Source organism: Somniosus microcephalus, chromosome 2 (genome assembly GCF_052327205.1).
Source record: "Somniosus microcephalus isolate GS21.2 chromosome 2, FLI_Smic_1.0, whole genome shotgun sequence".
NCBI lineage: Eukaryota > Metazoa > Chordata > Chondrichthyes > Squaliformes > Somniosidae > Somniosus > Somniosus microcephalus.
This window is the reverse complement of record NC_140988.1, coordinates 186,517,251-186,537,573: the sequence shown is the minus strand read 5'-3', so window position 1 is coordinate 186,537,573 and position 20,323 is coordinate 186,517,251. Positions and strand designations below refer to the sequence as shown.

Genomic DNA, 20,323 nt, shown 5'->3' with positions numbered 1-20,323 from the left:
TTGGTCAATCGTCAAGTCACTCAACACTCAACTGTAGGATGGCACGCGCCAGGAACCCGCCGTACGATTGGTCGACCTCGATGTCACACGGTCGCTAATGAGATGCTAATGAGCGGAATGTTGAACGTTTTTTGGATACCGCGGGCGCGATCTTTGTCCGGCCGAAACGTAAATATGCCTATGACCGGTCCGTAATCGTAAGCTTTCTTTTGACGTGACACGCGCGTCGGTACGCTCTATAACTTTCAAACGTATAGAGAACGGACGGACAGACAGACAGACAGAAGAGGTCTTATATATATATATATATATATAGATAGAGATAGAATATAAAATAAAAGTAAAATCAGCTTTAATTTAATTTATTGTTTTTACAAGCAAATATGTTATTCTCAATTATACACCAGGTATGTATGTTGCTGTGTCAAGCTATACAAGGGTCATCATACATGACTTTTATCATCATTAATTTTGATTTATCAATTTAAATAGAAGGCAGTCCATGATCCACATGCACACATTTTCTTTCACTTTCTCATGCAGGCACCAAATGGCTCATTATTATACTGTTACATTGTGATACAGGGTTGGCAAGATGATTATATATTAACTTCTGATCTTTGCAGATACTATATGGTTCAACTAGAAGTAGCAAACAGGAAAAGCTGTAGAAGAGGCATGACCTTCAGTGTGGAAAGATCAGCAAGTACAGCCTGCAACAACAAAAAAATGCTGATTAGATAGATATAAACTCACTGCTGCAAACAGTATGCTTAGGAATTAGACAAAAACAAACTGATGCTCTTTTATGTGGGTTTCTTGGCCTCGTACACAAACCGGATAGAAAACTGTCATTAATATTGAGATTCCTGTACCAAACATGAAAATCTAAACTTGTGTCAAACTACCAAGTCAGTGGTATAAAACTTATAGGGGGAGAAATTCAGTTGTTAACGCTTTAAGAGGGCGGTAAGTGGGGCGCGAAGCAGCTAGCGCCCGGGCGCGGCGAGACCTGCGCCTCTCGCGAAATTGAGCGGACATTTAGCGGCGGCGCAAAACCGCAACGCCCGCTCAGCTGCGCGCACAGATCCTGACGTCATTTCATGGTGCAACGCCCTTGGGCGCCCCGAACCGGAACTTCAGTGGTGCCCCCCTGCTTTCCGCCTGGCGCTCCCAGCGACTGGAACGGTTCCCAGTCGCTGTGGGGGCGCTATTTAAAGGGGGCTCTTCCTGGCTTCTTAGGGGTAGCCATTTTGGACCACTCCTTCTGTGAGAGAGAGAGAGATTTGCAGAGAGACAAAGGGAGGGAGCTTTCTGCATTGAGTCAGCGCTCGCAGAGGTACTTCTGGCTTCAGCCCAGAACTTTGCAGTTGGATTGATTTTTCAGTGCCATAGCCTTGAGTGGCCGCATATTATGGGGGCTGCAATGGGTGGAAACGTTGGGTTTCTCCATTGCATTGAGAGGGCTCAGAGACGCCAAGAGAGCGTGCCAATCGTGGCCAGATGGAGGAGGGCCAACAGGCATCGGCACAGGAGACCTTACCCTCCCAGGGTATTCCGCCAGCAGTTCCCTTACCTCAACATGTCTGAGGAGCAGTGTATTTGGAGGCTTCGATTCAGCAGGGAGGTGGTCACTGAGCTCTGCCATCTGCTTCAGACAGATCTGCAGCCTCAGCTGAGGAGCAGGACGTCTCTGTCGGTGGCAGTGAAGGCGACAGTGGCTCTCAACTTCTATGCCACCGGCTCCTTCCAATCCGCTACTGGGGACATTGCCAATGTCTCCCAGTTTGCGGTGCATTGCTGCATCCGCCAAGTCACGAATGCCCTCTTCAAAAGGAGACGTCAGTATATTTCCTTCCCCATGACCCTGGACAAGCAGCAAGAGCGCGCAGTGGGATTTGCAAGAATAGCGGGCTTCCCCATGGTCCAGGGCGCCATTGACTGCGCGCATGTGGCTTTGCGGGCGCCTCAAGAGAATGCCGAGGATTACCGCAACCGGAAGGGGTTCCATTTGTTGAACGTGCAGTTGGTGTGTGACCACAGACAGCTGATACTAGCTGTCAATGCCCGCTTTCCAGGCAGCAGCCACGACGCCTTCATCCTGTGCCAGACTTCTGTGGCAGACCTTTTCGAAGCCCCGGCTTACCAAGGAGGCTGGCTTCTCGGGGACAAGGGCTATCCTCTGTGCACCTGGCTGATGACCCCGCTCCGTGCGCCCAGCACCCCTGCTGAAGAACGATACAATGACAGCCATCAAGTGACCAGGAACATCATTGAGCACACAATCGGCGTGCTAAAGCAATGGTTCCGCTGTCTGGACCATTCCGGGGGAGCCCTTCAGTACTCGCCTGAGCGAGTCTCCCATTTCGTTGTAGTGTGCTGCATGCTGCATAACCTGGCTATCCTCAGGACACAGCCACTGCCAGACATTGGAGCACCAGCAGAGGAGGAGGAGGAGGAACACCAAGACAGGAGGGAGGCACAAAGTGCAAGGGCCGTCCGTCAGCGGCTTACTGCAAGTCGGTTCTAGGCCCTCTCTAAGGGAATGGCTTGTGCCATTGAAAGAACATGAATGGAACGGTTCCGCAAACCCTGAGCCGGTCAAGGCAACAAATAGTTCAAAGAGCAATCATGCACAATCTGAATAAAAACAATTATTTATTTAACAAACTGTGTGCCCTTCCCGCATGACAAAAGTAATAGAGAAACCCCCAAAAAAGCAGTCAGACACATAACTGGCTCTCACACCCTGGAGACAATGAACAAAAGAGTTAACAAAAAATGACCACGATCCTCGGCCTTCACTAAAAAAATTTACAGCATTTTGCCACACCTCCTACTTTTTGGCCTTCGAGGGTGATCTGCTTCGCTTGCGAGATTGGCCCCTTCCCACCCTGCAGCTCCTCCGCAATGGGACCCCAGTGGCTGCAGCAAGGCTGCTGAGCGTCAGAAACTGAGTCGGCAGATGCCCTTGGGGGACGGCCTGGACCAGCTCCAACTCTGCATGGGCGGCAGCAGTCTGTCCTACGGATGGTGGCAGCTGCAGTGGAGGAGTGACAATGTTGGCAGCAGGAATGCTGCCATCCTGACAGAGGACAGGCATTCCCTGGTTGGACGACACACTGGCACTCCCACGGGGCAGCACTGCAGAGCAATCTGCTGAAGCACAGACTGCTGGCCTTCTGTGGCGCGGCGAGGGCCCCGGCGATTCGTGCCCGATGCAGCGAAGGTGGCAGCAGTCAGGGCTCGTGTGGCCTCAATCTGTGTCTGCATCAGACCAGCCACTGACTGCATGGCACCACTTAGCACTTGCGTGGAAGCCGCCTGTGCTGCACCGAAGTCTTGCAGACTCCTTGCCAGTGCTGCACCGAAGTCCTGGACACTGCTTGCCAGTGACTCAATGGAGTCGGGCATCCTTGCCACTGCAGCCATGAACTCAGTGTGCCTCTGCTCCGCCTGGGCGCTCATTTCAGCGAGGAGCCGCACCTCTTCTGCACTCACTGTAGCAGGACTGGAGGCCAGACTCTCCCTCCGGAGAGAAGGCCGCCGAGCTTCCCTAACCTCCCCGCGTTGCTGCAGCCCGCTGGGCCCCGGAGCTTCACCCTCCTCAGACCCTTCCCCCCTGCTCCCCTCCAGGGAAGACGTGTCCCCATTGTGGCCATGGGCTGCCTCGGCTGAGGGTGGCACTGATGGTCCGGCTTCCTCTTCGCCTTCAGAATCACTCACAGTGGCAGCTTGAGGGCCCGCCTCCTCACCTGGCGATTCACCATCTGAAAGCAGGGAGGTACAAGAGTTGCTTTAGCGTGAGGACAGGGCGGCAGCGAGGGAGGCATGAGTGCTGCAATGCACTGTATTGGTTCGATAGTGGCAAAGGATGCTGGTGTGAGGCACAAGTGGAAGGAGAGAGGTGAAAAGGTGATGACCTTACCATTGCTGTCCAGAACGGGGTCGGCATCTCCAGTGGGGATGGGGCCAATCAGCCGGCCTGCCATAATGCGCTGGACTCGCTGCTCCAGATCGCTGAGGTCTTTAAGGTGAGGCCGGCCTCCCCCGGTCCGTTGCTGCTGCCTCCTATTGTGGGCCAGCTTGCCCTGCAAGAGAAAGGACAGGCTCTGAGTACAGTGTGAAGCCCTGATCTTGGCTGCACTGCCTCCCATGGTGGAATAGCCCTTACAGTGTGAAGCCCTGATCTTGGCTGCACTGCCTCCCATGGTCGAATAGCCCTTATAGTGTGTAAAGTGGTGAATGTGCATGAGAGTTTCATGAAAGCCCCATAGGTGTTGGATGAGGGCTGGCCATTGGGGCTTTCAGGACCCTTTGGCCATAAAGTGAGGTGCACATGCAGGGATGAAGAGGATACTGAAAAGGTTACACACCCTGACAACCCGAGTGAGGTCGTTGAACTTCTTCCTGCATTGCACAGGGGTCCTAGGTACCATGCTGCTGGAGGTCACTCTGTGAGCCACCTCACTCCAAGCTTTGCGGTAGTCGGTGGGCAGCGGCCTCCTGCCACTGTCCGGAAACAGGATAGATTGCCTGCGCTCCACTGCGCCAACCAGAACCTGCAGGGCCCCCCTCACTGAACCGCTGCGCTCGCTCCCTGGCCCTCTCCATGGTCCTAGGCGTTAGAATGTGGCAGCAGGTCTGTCCAGGCCGAGAATCAGGGTTCCAATGTGCAGGGCATGGCTGCAATCCAAATCGACCCTCCCCCTTTAAGAGCTGACCGGCGCCAGCGTGTCTGCCTGCAATCGCTAACTGGCCGCACCTGCGCTGCGCCCGCCCTCGGTGGTAGCGCCTCGCTTCTCCGGCTTAGCGCCTTAGGACAGTCGTGCAGGGCCTGCTTTAGTGCTCCAAGCACCTCTTGGGGCGAAGCAGGTCAATTTTGCTGAAGGTGGCAATAATTTGCGCCGGACGCTAAATTTCACGCCTGCTCGACTATAACGCCCCAAACGTGGCGATACTGAATTTCTAGGCCATAAACTATTGAGACCACAGCCTCTCATCCCAATAGTGTCTGACGTGCACATCTTACTGATGAGTATACCAACACTGCAATAAGTCATCTAAGTTTTCAACAACTTTCTCCTCATAATTACTCTGGCACTGCACCCTGACTCATCCAGCAGAAGGTAGTGTATGAACAGCAAATAACATGAAAATGAATATCTTTAGCAGCAAAGACAGGAACATTTACAGGTTTAAGGGCAGTTAGCAGGCTGAACACATGATCAGTTGAGATACATTACGCATTTAACTGGAGAGCATTCGGCTGTGTGCGAGAAACCCTCTTGGGAGAGGTGGGCTGACACTATAAGTATGTTAAGAGATAATCAACAGCTTTTTTAACAGGGGTTTTCAACTTCAACTGTGGGTGCACAGGTTTCCCAGGCTTCCTGAACCTCGCCAGTGAAAGCAAGGCATGAGCACAGCGGCAACTGAAGGGCTGAACCAATGACAGGCAAAAAATAAATAAGGCTTTTGCTCACAGCACTTATTCTGAGAGTTTGCTTTCAGTGATTTCTACTACCTTGGAGGTGAATTGCACTACCTTGGAGGTGAATTACACTACCTTGGAGGTTTGTACATCTGATCTCCATCTGTCATACATCAGATCAGTATGGGTGCCGCTTATGCTGTTTTACCTTGGACCTCAGATGAGGATCAAGATGAGCACCAGTAGAAGCAGCAGCAGCCTTCTTTGCTGGCTGCATTGAGACAAGGGCTATCCACTTAAAACATGGCTAATGACACCTGTGAGGAGCCCAAGCAATGAGGCCTAAGAGTGCTACAATCAAAGCCACATGGCGACAAGATGTGTCATCGAGCAACCAATTAGGATGCTGCAAGATGCGGTTTAGGTGCCTTGACAGATCTGGAGGCGCCCTTCAATACACACCAGCCAGGGTCTCCAACATAGTGCAGCAGCGAGGATTGGAGCTGCAAGAGGGGCAAGGCGCAATGTGCAATGTCTCTTCAGAGGAGGAGGAGGAGGAGAAGGAACGTCATGTGGCCATGGCACCAGCACATTGCTACCTGGGATGGCCTCATGGTGGCAAGGTTTAGTTAGTAGGTTGCATCAATGCACCCATCTTGCAGCCACATGCTGAATTGCATGATTAAGAAGTTTGTAGATGATACAAAAATTGGCCGTGTGATTGATAGTGAGGAAGAAAGCTGTACACTGCAGTAAGATATCAATGGACTGGTCAGGTGGGCAGAAAAGTGGTAAATGGAATTCAATCCGGAGAAATGTGAGGTAATGCATTTGGGGAGGCCTAACAAGGCAAGGGAATACATATTAAAATGGTAGGATACTGATTACGTGTAGAGGAAAAGAGGGACCTGGGTGTGCAAGTCCACCACCACCGTCGCTGGCACCCTTAGTAAAACTTCCCAAGGCGCTTCACAGGAGTATTACAAGACACCAAGCCATATAAGGAGAAATTAGGGCAGATGACTAAAAGCTTGGTCAGAGGTAGGTTTTAAGGAGTGTCTTAAAGGAGGAAAGAGAAGTAGAGAGGCGGAGAGGTTTATGTAGCGAATTCCAGAGGTAAGGCCTAGGCAAAAGAGGGCACGGCCACCAATGGTTGAGCGATTATAATCAGGAATGATTATAAAAAGAGGCCAGAATTAGAGGAGCACAGATATCTTTGGGGGGGGGGGGGGGCAGTGGGGCTGGAGGAGATTACAGAGATAGGGAGGGGCGAGGCCATGGAGGGATTTGAAAACAAGGATGAGAATTCTGAAATCGAGGCGTTGCTTAACCGGGAGCCAATGTAGGTCAGCGAGTACAGGGGTGATGGGCGAACGAGACTTGGTGCGAGTTAGGACACGGGCAGCCGAGTTTTGGATGACCTCAGGCTTATGTAGGGTAGAATATGGCAGGACAGCCAGGAGTGCATTGGAATAGTTAAGTCTAGAGGTAACAAAGGCATGGTTGAGGGATTCAGCAGCAGAGATGAGGCAGGGGCGGAGACGGGCAATGTTACGGAGGTGGAAATAGGCAGTCTTAGTTATGCCACGGATGTGTGGTCGGAAGCTCATTTCAGGATCAAATATGACACCAAGGTTGCGAATGGTCTGGTTCAGCCTCAAACAGATGTTAGGAAGAGGGATGGAGTCAGTGGCTGGGGAACGGAGTTTGTGGCGGGGACCGAAGACAATGGCTTTGGTCTTCTCAATATGTAATTGGAGAAAATTTCTGCTCATCCAGTACTGGATGTCAGACAAGCAGTGTGTCAATTTAGAGACAGTGGAGGGGTCGAGAGAAGTGGTGGTGAGGTAGAGCTGGGTGTCGTCAGTGTACATGTGGAAAGTGACGCCATGTTTTCAGATGATGTCGCCAAGGGGCAGCATGTAGATGAGAAATAGGAGGGGGCCAAGGATAGATCCTTGGGGGACCCCAGAGGTAATGATATGGGAGCGGGAAGAGAAGCCATTGCAGGAGATTCTCTGGCTACGATTAGATAGATAGGAATGGAACCAGGTGAGTGCAGTCCCACCCAGCTGGACGACGGTGGAGAGGCGCTGGAGGAGGATGGAGTGGTTAACTGTGTCAAAGACTGCAGACAGGTCAAGAAGGACGAGGAGGTATAGTTTACCTTTGTCACAGTCACAAAGGATGTCATTTGTGACTTTGCCGAGAGCCATTTCGGTACTGTGGCAAGGGCGGAAACCGGATTGGAGGGATTCAAACATGGAGTTCCGGGAAAGATGGGCACGGATTTGGGAGGCAACAACACGTTTAAGGACCTTGGAGAGGAAAGGGAGGTTGAAGATGGGGCGGCAGTTTGCAAGGACGGAGGGGTCAAGGGTTGATTTTTTGAAAGGAGTGATGACGGAGAGGGGGGAGAGCACCTGAGGATAGTGAGCCATTAACAATGTCAGCTAACATGGGAGCCAGAAAAAGGAGTTGGGTGGTCAGCAGTTTAGTGGGAAGAGGGACGAGGGAGCAGGAAGTGGGTCTCATGGACAGGATGAGCATGCAGAAGTCAAGAGGGGAGATCGGAGAGAAGCTGGAGAAAGATGTAAGTTCAGGGCTAGGGCAGGGGTGAACCTTAGTGGAAGGTTGGCCCGGTGGGCTCGGGGAAGTGGCAGAGGCAGCTGCTTGGATGGTCTCAATCTTAGAGACAAAGAAGTCCATGAGCTCCTTGCACTTGTTATTGGAGGTGAGTGTGGAGGAGACAGGGGGGAGGGGTTTGAGATGGTTAGCAGCAGAAAATAGTAGCCAAGGGTTATCTTTGCATTCCAGAATGATCCTGGAATAGTGAGCAGTTTTGGCAGACGAGAGCAAGACCCGGTAATGCTTTATGTGGTCCAGCCAAATCTGGTGGTGAATGGCTAAACCAGTTTTCCGCCATATCCGTTCAAGTCTGCGTCCCTTGGACTTGAGGGAGCGAAGATGTGGGCAGTACTAGGGAAAACGGGCAGGGTGAGAGAGAGAGTAATGGTTTTAATAGGGACGAGGGCATCAAAGGTGGTGGTGAGGGTGTGGTTGAGCAGATCGGTAGCTGCAGAAATTTCGTGGTGAATGGAGGGCCAAAGGCTGGACAGTTGGGATTTTGTAAGTGCAGTTCTAAGAGGGTTGGGGGAGAGTTTTTTCCAGGGGTGAACACAGAAGGAAGTAGTGTTGGGGGGTGGGGAAAGGGGATGTGGGTGGAGAGTGATACGAGGAAGTGGTCAGAGATGGCCTTATCTGCGATTGACACGGTGGGAGTAGTGAGGCCACAAGAGATGGCAAGGTCGAGGGGGTGGCCGTGAATATGGGTTGGGGAGTTTATTTGGAGGGAGAGATTAAGAGAGGATAGGAGGCTAGTGGACTCAGAGGAGAGAGAGCATGATGAATTGAGACAGAGGTTGAAAGCACAGAGGATGAGAAGTCACTCAGTGCAGAGGCTGAGGGAGGATAGCAGAGAAGATATCTTGGTAATAACATTTTTATAGTACTTGGGTGGGCGGTAGAGAACGAGAATTTTAAATGAGGTGAAAGGAGGGGACAGTTGGGATTTCGTAAGTGCAGTTGTAAGAGGGTTGGGGGAGAGATGCTCAAAGGAGGAGAAAGTGCCGGAGGAGTAGGGGGACAGACCAAGGTGTGATTTGGTGATGAGAGCCACATCGCCACCATGGCGGGCTGAGCGGGGCAAGTGGTGGAAGGTATAGCCAGGTGGGGAGGCTTTATTTAGGGTTAGGTGTCATCACACATCAGCCAAGTTTCCACTAGGGCCATGATGTCGATGCAATCATCCACGTTAAGCTCATGGAGAGCAAGGGCCTTCTTCACAAGAGAACGGACATTCTGGAGGGAGATGCGGAGAGGATCGGTGATGGTTGACCCACTACCAGTGTCCAAAGGGTTAGCGCTGGGAGGGGCAAGTTGGAACGGGAGGAAATTGGCAAGATTAGCCCCCAGTGGGCGCGCTGAGTGGGAAGGTTGGCGAGAGAGTAGGATGGGACAGTTTGGGTTGCTGCTTGTAAGGAGGCAGTGACGAGTGCCTCGTTGGGTCCTTCGTAGGATGCCAAGAGAGGCACAGAGGGAAGCTGTAGGCTTATCTAAGAGGGAGTCAAGCCTGGGACGGTGGCAGGAGAGTAGGAAGGTCGAAAAGTAATGAAGAATTGGGATAGGGATTTGGGAGGGCAGAGTAACCGAGAAAGGACAGATGAAAGGAGGCACGACGATAGGAGAGAGCAGTCAGGGAGGGATAGAGAGAAAAGGAAAAGGGGGAGAAAAAAGTCGAAAAAGAAATGAACAGCTCAGGTCCGGAGCAGCGGCTAAAGTGAGCACTCGAATAGACTCAGGGAAAAGCTCATGTTACATAGGCCTGGTTATGTAGTAATTAATGGGAAACATATTTCCTGATAGCAGGGAATAGGTTGGAGACAATAGTAGGGAGACCAGGGTCAAAGTCAGGTCCCATGAAGGGGCAAAGCCAATCTAAGCAGGATGGAGCTGGCACAGAGCATTGATGAACCGCTGTCCAAATTCAGAGACAGGTGTAGCAGGGGAGTGAAGTCCAGAAGCTATTTGAAGGGTAGAGAGTTTGAGGTTGGAGTTAGTTGCCATAGGAATGATAGTCAGTAGCGGTGCAGAAAGGGGATGTCGAAATTGACGCAAGTTGGAGGTCACCATAGATCAAAGTGGTGGAGAAAATGTAAAACCACAAGCCAGCGAACAGCAAAGCTGAAAAACCAGTAGAGCAAGTCGATGACAGAGGAAGGGACGACCTTGGATCTGGACTGGAGGCGACGGAGGTTGAACAGTTTTCCGTTTGTTCTGTAAATTAGCTCCACTCCAGCAGGGAGCTTACTGAGGGTGAGATGGAGCATTGCCGCAAGGAAGATCAAGACGAGCGTTGGTGCGATGACACAGCCTTGCTTGACCCCGATCCGTACATGAATTGGGTCTGTGGTGGAACCGTTGGTCAGGATCACGGCTTGCATGTCATCGTGAAGCAGGCGGAGGATGGTGACAAACTTTTGAGGGCAGCCGAATTTGAGGAGGACACTCCATAATCCCTCACGGTTGACAGTGTTGAAGGCCTTTGTGAGGTCAAAGAAGGCCATGTACTGCGGTTGTTGCTGTTCCCTGCATTTCTCTTGTAACTGGTGCGCGGTGAAGATCATGTCCATTGTGCGCCTTAGTGGGCGGAATCCGCATTGCGACTCTGGGAGGAGCTCTTCAGCCACTGGGAGAAGGCGATTGAGGAGGATTCTTGCGATGACTTTCCCTGTGGCAGAAAGCAGGGAAACTCCTCTGTAATTCCCGCAATCGGACTTGTCACCTTTTTTGAAGATGGTCACAATTACGGCGTCACTGAGATCCCTTGATATGCTTTCCTCCTTCCAGATAATGGCCCAAAAATTCAATTCGCAGGCCTCCTGTGGGTGGAGGGCTGCGATCTGGAAAAATCTGCGCCTAGACCGGACGGCTCCCGAGAGGCGCAGAGTTCCGTTGCTGGGCCTCTCCAAACTGCCGGTGCGCAGGGCCCACGTATCCCGGAGGCGCAGGCGGTTCACAGCGTCCCTGGGATCACGTGGGCCATGGGGAGCCAATCAGAGAAGGGAATCTCCCTTCATACATTTGACAGGAAGACCTGTCAAATATATGAATAAGAGAGATCACCCCCAAAACATAGTAAAACTTTAAATACATTTTTTTTTAAAGTCACATTTTTAAAATGACTTTAAAATACTTAATTTATTGTAATTTAAACAAAAATTTTATTTATTGAATAAAATAATTCAAGTTTTTAACGTGGCTAAAAATGAACTTACCTTTAAAGTATTTTTAAATGATAAATCACTGGAAAATGTTTTTATTTTTTAAAACTTTTTTTCAACTCTTATCCTGGTAAAAGCAGGCCTTACGCCAGGCGCAGGAATTGTAAGTGTTTTCTGCAGGCAGAGGGTCTCCAAAAAACTGAACTCTCCACCCGCAGAGGCGCTGCTCCCCGGGCAGGCGGAGGATCTGTCAAGAGCTTTCTTGACAGATCGGAAATGCCAGTTTCCAGCGCATGCCTAAAACCGGCATTTCCGTTGGTCCTACGGGTGAGTACAGAGTGTGTACACACCTGTAGGGAACGGAATTTCTGCCTCAATGAATTCATGAATTCGCGCCTGCAGTGCTTCTCCGCCATGCTTTAGCGCCTCGGCAGGGATTCCATCTGCTCCTGAGGCCTTGTTGTTCTTCAGCTGTCGGATGGCCTTTTCAACCTCATGCCGGGCTGGGGTTGTGCTGAGATGGTGGCGGGTAGCATGCTGCGGGATGGAGTTGAGGACACTCGCGTCGAAGACAGAGTCTCGGTTAAGGAGATCTTCAAAGTGCTCCTTCCAGCGGGCACTGACTGCCTCCCTGTCCTTGATGAGTATCTCTCCGTTCTTGGCCCGCAGTGGGGTAGGACCTTGGGTGCTTGGGCCATAGGCGGTCTTGACTGCGCTAAAGAATCCACGCACGTCGTGGTTGTCGGCAAGCTGCTGGATCTCCTGCGCTTTCTCCACCCACCATCTGTTCTTTAGGTCGCGAGTTTTTTGTTGGACCTCGGCCTTCAGGCGTCTGTAGAGCTGCTTTCTTGCTCTCTAGTTCTGTTGCTGTTTCCAGATCAGGAATGCCTTGCGCTTATTAGCTCCTGGGTCTCCTGGTCATTCTCGTCAAACCAGTCTTGGTGTTTCCTGGTCAAGTGACCGAGCATCTCTTCACAGGTGCTGATTATGAAGACCTTGAGTGCAGACCAGGCGCTGTGGATACTCTGTGTCTCTGGGAGTCGTCAGGTTGTTCGTGAGGTGCAGGCTAAATAGGGCTTTCTTAGCGGGGTCTTTGTGTGCTCCAGCATTGATTTTCCTGCGGCATTGTTTCTGTTGCAGGCCGCTGTTTTGGGGCTACATTGATGGAGATGACAGAGCGGATTAGGCGGTGGTCTGTCCAGCAGTCGTCAGCTCCTGTCAATGCGCGGGTGATGCGGATGTCCTTGCGGTCCCTCGCTCAGACGATGACGTAGTCCAGCAGATGCCAGTGCTTGGAGCAAGGGTGTTGCCATGTAGTCTTGTACTTGTCTCTCTGCCGGAACAAGGTGTTGGTTATGACAAGGCCATGTTCTAAGCATTTCGTCAGGAGGAGGGTACCGTTGGAGTTGGCTTTCCCTACCCCCTCTCTGCCGATCACACCTCCCCAGAGGTCTGTGTCCTTTCCAACTCTGGCATTAACGTCACCAAGGAGGATCAGCTTCCTCGTCCCTTCCTCTGTCGTCGAATTACAGTATGCAGACGACGCTTGCGTCTGCGCACACTCGGAGGTCGAACTCCAAACCATTGTGTGGAGATGCCGGAGTTGGACTGGGGTGGACAAATGTAAGAAGTCACACAACACCAGGTTATAGTCCAACAGCTTTATTTGAAATCACAAGCTTTCGGAGCGCTGCTCCTTCTTCAGGTGAAGAAGGAGCAGCGCTCCGAAAGCTTGTGATTTCAAATAAAGCTGTTGGACTATAACCTGGTGTTGTGTGACTTCTTACATTTGTCCAAACCATTGTTAACACTTTCACCGAAGCGTACGAGAGCATGGGCCTTACACTAAACATCGGTAAGACAAAGGTCCTCTACCAACCTGCCCGCGCCACACAGTATTGCCCCCCGATTAACAAAATCCATGACAAGGCCTTGGACAACGTGGACCACTTTCCATAACTCGGGAGCCTACCGTCAACAAGGGCAGACGTCGATGACGAAGTCTAACACCCCCTTTCAGTGTGCCAGTTCAGCCTTCGGTCGCCTGAGGAAGAGAGCGTTTGAAAACCAGGACCTCAAACCCGGCACCAAGCTCATGGTCTACAGAGCAGTAGTAACACCCACCCTGCTGTATGCCTCAGAGACATGGACCATGTACAGCAGGCACCTCAAGTACTGGAGAGGTACCACCAACGCTGCCTCCGCAAGATCCTGCAAATCCATTGGCAGGATAGGCGCACCGACATCAGTGTTCTCGCTCAGGCCAACATCCCCAGCATCAAAGCTTTGACCACGCTCGGTCAGCTCCGATTGACGGGTCACATCGTCCGCATGCCCAATACGAGACTCACAAAACAGGCGCTCTGCTCGGAGCTCCGACACGGCAAGAGAGCCCCAGGTGGGCAGAGGAAACGCTTCAAGGACACCCTCAAAGCCTCCTTGAAAAAGTGCAACATCCCACCGACACCTGGGAATCCCTGGCCCAAGACCGTACAAAGTGGAGGAGAAGCATCCGGGAAGACGCCGAATACCTCGAGTCACTTCGCCGGGAGCAAGCGGAAGCCAAGCGCAAACAGCGGAAGGAGCGCATGTCAACCCAAGCACCCCACCCACCTGCCCCTTCAACCACCGTCTGCCCTACCTGTGACAGAGTCTGTAGGTCCCGCATTGGACTCAATCACCTGAGAGCTCATTTTTAATGTGGAAGCAAGTCATTTTCGGTTCCGAGGAACTGCCCAAGAAGAGAAGAGCAAGTCACCAGACAGGAAGTGAAACAGCAGCTGCTAGCCAGAAGCCAACAAAGCTGAAAAACCAGTAGAACCAGTTTAGCAGAGACCCAGCCGCAGTTTAAAAGTTATTTAAAAAAAATCTTTTAGCAGCAGAGTTAGAGACGCAGCACGCAAGTCTTGCAGTGTAGTCCAGTGCAGAAGCGTAGTGGTGTAATCCAGTGTAGTTCAAAGCGCTGGAAGGAGCACTTTGAAGATCTCCTTAACCGAGACTCTGACTTCGACACAAGCGTCCTCAACTCCATCCCGCAGCATGCTACCCGCCACCACCTCAACACAACCCCAGCCCGGCATGAGGTTGAAAAGGCCACCCGACAACTGAAGAACAACAAGGCCTCAGGAGCAGATGGAATCGCCACCGAGACACTAAAGCATGGCGGAGAAGCACTACTGGCGCGAATTCACGAACGAATTTCTCTTATCTGGAAGGAGGAGAGCATGCCACGGGGTCTTAGAGACACCGTAATTGTGACCATTTTCAAGAAAGATGGCAAGTCCGATTACGGTAATTACAGAGGAGTTTCCCTGCTGTCTGCCACAGGGAAAGTCATCGCAAGAATCGTCCTCAATCGCCTTCTCCCAGTGGCTGAAGAGCTCCTCCCTGAGTCTCAATGCAGATTCCGCCCACTGAGGGGCACAATGGACATGATCTTCACTGCGTGTCAATTACAAGAGAAATGCAGGGAACAGCACCAACTGCTGTACATGGCCTTCTTTGACCTCACAAAGGCCTTCGACACTGTCAACCGTGAGGGATTATGGAATGTCCTCCTCAAATTCGGCTGCCCTCAAAGGTTTGTTACCATCCTCCGCCTGTATCATGACAACATGCAAGCCATGATCGTGACCAACGGTTCCACCACAGACCCAATTCATGTACGGACCGGGGTCAAGCAAGGCTGTGTCATCGCACCAACGCTCTTCTCGATCTTCCTTGCTGCAATGCTCCATCTCACCCTCAGTAAGCTCCCAGCTGGAGTGGAGCTAATTTACAGAACAAACGGGAAACTGTTCAACCTCCATCACCTCCAGTCCCGATCCAAAGTTGTCCCATCCTTTGTCGTCGAATTACAGTATGCAGACGACGCTTACGTCTGAGCACACTTGGAAGTGGAACTCCAAACCATCGTCAACACCTTCATCGAAGCGTACGAAAGCATGGGCCTTACACTAAACATCCGTAAGACAAAGGTCCTCTACCAACCTGCCCCCGCCACACAGTACTGCCCCTCGATTATCAAAATCCACGACGAGGCCCACTTTCCATACCTCGGGAGCCTACTGTCAACAAGGGCAGACGTCCATGACGAAGTTCAACACCGCCTTCATTGTGCCAGTGCAGCCTTTGGTCGCCTGAGGAAGAGACTGTTTGAAGACCAGGACCTCAAACCCGGCACCAAGCTCATGGTCTACAGAGCAGTAGTGATACCCGCCCTCCTGTATGCCTCAGAGACATGGACCATGTATGCTGCCTCCGCAAGATCCTGCAAATCCATTGGCAGGATAGGCGCACCAATGTCAGTGTTCTGGCTCAGGCCAACATCCCCAGCATCAAAGTTTGACCACGCTCGATCAGCTCTGATCGGCGGGCCACATCGTCCGCATGCCCGATACGAGACTCCCAAAACAAGCGTTCTACTCGGAGCTCTGGCACGGCAAGAGAGCCCCAGGTGGGCAGAGGAAACACGTCAAGGACACCCTCAAAGCCTCCTTGAAAAAGTGCAACATCCCCACTGACACCTGGGAATCCCTGGCCCAAGGCCGCACCAAGTGGAGGAGAAGCATCCGAGAAGGCGCCGAACACCTCGAGTCTCTTCGCCGGGAGCAAGCACAAGCCAAGCGCAAGCTGCGCACGTCAACCCAAGCACCCCACCCACCCGCCCCTTCTACCACCGTCTGCCCCTCTTGTGACAGAATCTGTAGGTCCTGCATTGGACTCATCAGTCACCCGAGAACTAATTTGTAATGTGGAAGCAAGTCATCCTCGGTTCCGACGGACTGCCTAAGAAGAAGAGGAGTTCAAAGCAGATACGTAGTCTAGATGGCCAGAGAAGTCCAGGAAATTGGAAACCAATTTGAGAATTAAAACTTGAAGCGACTGAATAGCAGAGTAGAGACACAGCAGCTGAGTTAAGCTGTGTAGTCAGTAAAGCAACATAGTCCAGTTGGCAGAGGAATCCAGGTGATGGAAGTCAAGTTTCAGCAGACTTCCAGCAGTTGAAAGAGCTCAGTGAGAACAAAGACACGCAGGGTCAGGGGATGGGCGGTGTACTCTGTAGGGGTAACATTAAACTTGTAGTTTGAACTTGGAGATTGGGATGAAATGCTTTCACCATCAGAGCAAAGGTATCTTAAGCATTGGAAGACAGGAGATTGGGGGAAGAAAGAGCAAAGGATGGCAATGGATGACCAAGGATGCAGTTGAAGAGAAGAGCAGCTCAGTAAGGAGCTGCCAGCCCAGGAGCCATCTTGGAGCCTTCAGTTGTAAAAAACCTCTACAAAAAACAGTAAGAATAAAACCAGACGGACCACCTGGCATCGACCTCATCACCAGCTTCGGACACGACAACGGCACACCCAGCCCAGTCGACCCTGCAAAGTCCTCCTCACTAACATCTGGGGACTTGTGCCTAAATTGGGAGAGCTGTGCCACAGACTAGTCAAGCAACAGCCTGACATAGTCATACTCACAAAATCATACCTTTCAGCCAATGTCCCAGACTCCTCCATCACCATACCTGTCCCACCAGCAGGACAGACCCACCAGAGGGGGTGGCACACTGGTATATGGAAAAGAAAGACTTACATTTATATAGCGCCTTTCACGACCACCGGATGTCTCAAAGCACTTTACAGCCAATGAAGTACTTTTGGAGTGTAGTCACCATTGTAATGTGGGAAACGCGGCAGCCAATTTGCACACAGCAAGGTCCCACAAACAGCAATGTGATAATGACTAGATAATCTGTTTTGTGATGTTGATTGAGGGATAAATATTGGCCAGGACACCGGGGTAACTCCACTGCTCTTCTTCGAAATAGTGCCATGGGATCCTTTACGTCCACCTGAGAGAGCAGACAGGGCCTCAGTTTAACATCTCATCTGAAAGACGGCACCTGCAACAGTGCAGCACTCCCTCAGTACTGCACTGGAGTGTCAGCTTAGATTTGTGTGCTCATGTCTCTATAGTGGGACTTGAACCCACAACCTTCTGGCTCAGAAGCGAGTGTGCTACCAACAGAACCACAGCTGACACTGACGGGGAGGGAGTGACCCTGGGAGTCCTCAACATTGACTCTGGACCCATGAAGTCTCATGGCTTCAGGTCAAGCATGGGCAAGGAAACCGCCTGCTGATTACCACTTACCGCCCTCCCTCAGCTGATGAATCAGTACTCCTCCATGTTGAACAACACTTGGAAGAAGCACTGAGGGTAGCAAGGGCACAGAATGTATTCTGGGTGGGGGACTTCAATGGCCATCACCAAGAGTGGCTCGGTAGCACCACTACTGACAGAGCTGGCCGAGTCCTGAAGGACATAGCTGCCCGCTTGATTGCCACCCTATCCACCACCTGACCTCATCCTCACCAATCTACCTGTCGCAGATGCATCTGTCCATAACAGCATTGGTAGCAGCGACCACTGCACAGTCCTTGTGGATACAAAGTCCCGTCTTCACACGGAGGACACCTTCCATTGTGTTGTGTGGCACTACCACCGTGCTAAATGGGATAGATTCAGAATAGCTCAAAACTGGGCATCCATGAGGCACTGTGGGCCATTAGCAGCAGCAGAATTGTATTCCACCACAATCTGTAACCTCATGGCCTGACATATCCCTCACTCTACCATTACCATCAAGCCAGGGGACCAACCCTGGTTCAATGAGTGCAGAACAGCATGCCAGGAGCAGCACCAGGCGTACCTAAAAATGAGGTGACTACCTGGGGAAGCTGCAACACAGACTAGATGCATGCTAAACAGCAGAAGCAGCATGCTATTGGCAGAGCTAAGTGATCCCACAAGCAATGGATCAGATCAAAGCACTGCAGTCCTGCCACATCCAGTCGTGAATGGTGGTGGACAATTACACAACTAACGGGAAGAAGAGGCTCCATGAATATCCCCATCCTCAATGATGGTGGAGCCCAGCACGCAAGTGCAAAAGACAAGGCTGAAGCTTTTGCAACCATCTTCAGTCAGAAGTGCCGAGTGGATGATCTATCTCGGCTTCCTCCGGAGGTCCTCACCATCACAGAAGCCAGTCTTCAGCCAATTTGATTCACGCCATGTGATATCAAGAAACAGCTGAGTGCACTGAATATAGCAAAGGCCATGGGCCCCGAAAATATCCCGGCCGTCGTGCTGAAGACATGTGCTCCAGAACTAGCCACGCCTCTAGCCAAGCTGTTCTAGTACAGCTACAGCACTGGCATCTACCAGACAATGTGGAAAACTGCCCAGGTATGTCCTTGATGCGCTATCAATTACTCATAAAAGACTGAGAGTTAGAAGAGTAACCAAAGGCTTTTATTCACAACAGAATGGAGCTCTGCCTCGAGTGGTCGACCGGTCCAGAAATACAAAGGGCTGGGGAGCAGTCACCTTTATACTAGGACCTGTGGGAGGAGTCAGCCGAGGCATGTCCAGGCATGTACACAGTGGAATACAAACAGGACAAACAGGAATACAAACAGTGGTTTACCACAGTCCTGTCCACAAAAAGCAGGACAAATCATTCTGACGAATTACCGCTCCATCAGTCTACTCCCAATCATCAGCAAAGTGATGGAAGGTGTCTTCGACAGTGCTATCAAGCGGCACTTACTCACCAATAACTTGCTCAGTTTGGGTTCCGCCAGGACCACTCGGCTCGAGATCTCATTACAGCCTTGGTCCAAACATGGACAAAAGAGCTGAATTCCAGGGGTGAGGTGAGAGTGAGTGCCCTTGACATCAAGGCAGCAGTTGACCGAGTGTGGCATCAAGGAGCCCTAGTAAAATTGAAGTAATTGAAAATCGGGGGAAAAACGCTCCACTGGCTGGAGTCATACCTAGCACAAAGGAAAGTGGTTGTTGGAGGACAATCATCTCAGCCCCAGGACATTATTGCAGGAGTTCCTCAGGGCAGTGTCCTAGGCCCAACCATCTTCAGCTGCTTCATCAATGACCTTCCCTCCATCATAAGGTCAGAGGTGGGGATGTTCACTGATGACTGCAGCGTTCAGTTCTATTCCCAACTCCTCATATAATGAAGCCGCCCATGCCCGCATGCAGCAAGACCCAGACGACATTCAGGCTTGGGCTGATAAGAGGCAAGTAACATTCACGCCACACAAGTGCCAGGCAATGACTATCTCCAACAAGCGAGAGTCTAACCACCGCCCGTTGACATTCAACAGCATTACCATCGCTTAAACCTCCACATCAACTTCCTCGGGGGTTACCATTGACCAGAAACTTAACAGGACCAGCTACATAAATACTGTGACAAAAAGAGCGGGTCAGAGGCTGGGTATTGTGCGGCGAGTGTCTCACCTCCTAACTCCTCAAAGTCTTTCCACCATCTACAAGGCACAAGTCAGGACCGTGATAGAATACTCTCTACTTGCCTGGATGAGTGCAGCTCCAACAACACTCAATAAGCTCAACACCATCCAAGGCAAAGCAGCCCGCTTGATTGGCAACCCATCCACCACCTTAAATATTCACACCCTCCACCACCAGCGCACCATGGCTGCAGAGTGTACCATCTACAAGATGCACTGCAGCAACTCGCCAAGGCTTCTTTGGCAGCACCTCCCAAACCCACGACCTCTACCACCCAGAAGTCAAGGGCAGCAGGCGCATGGGAACACCCATCACCTGCAAGTTCCCCTCCAAGTTACACAACATCCTGACTTGGAATTATATCGCTGTTCCTTCATCGTCGCTGGGTCAAAATCCTGGAACTCCCTCCCTAACAGCACTGTGGGAGTACCTTCACCACATGGCCTGCAGCGATTCAAGAAGGCGGCCAACTTCTCAGGGCAATAAATGCTGGTCTTGCCAGCGACGCCCACATCCCAGGAACAAATCATTAAAAAAAAAACTCATCTGTATACCCATGTGCAACTATTCTGGCGACTCACCACCACCTTCTCGAGGGCAATTACGGATGGGCAATAAATGCTGGTCTTGCCAGTGATGCCCATATCCCATAAACGAATTAAAAAATGACTTTTTCTGCTAATCTTACGTCGTGTAACCCCTGTGGCTTCAGCAGCGGTAGAGGCAGGCTGCTCGCATCCTTGCTGACTGCTGAGATGTTCTTGGTTGC

The 20,323-nt window shown here is 51.4% G+C and overlaps 1 protein-coding gene across 9 annotated transcripts in view; it reads right to left on the bottom strand.

The window, feature by feature from the left end:
• Positions 1–335: 335 nt before the first annotated feature.
• The window catches only part of tbc1d19 (TBC1 domain family, member 19), a 198,269-nt gene continuing 178,281 nt past the window's right edge, over positions 336–20,323 (bottom strand). For 5 of the 9 annotated variants that reach the window (XM_085968140.1, XM_085968160.1, XM_085968178.1 and 2 more), the window contains 2 exons: positions 3,929–4,091; positions 336–713 (listed from right to left, as the gene is read on the bottom strand). In XM_085968140.1, coding sequence (XP_085824266.1) covers positions 700–713; positions 3,929–4,091 — 177 coding nt within the window. In that variant the 3' untranslated portion in view covers positions 336–699. The remainder of the gene's footprint in view (positions 714–3,928; positions 4,092–20,323) is intronic. The other 4 variants (XM_085968188.1, XM_085968149.1, XM_085968169.1 and 1 more) reach the window with 1 other exon arrangement.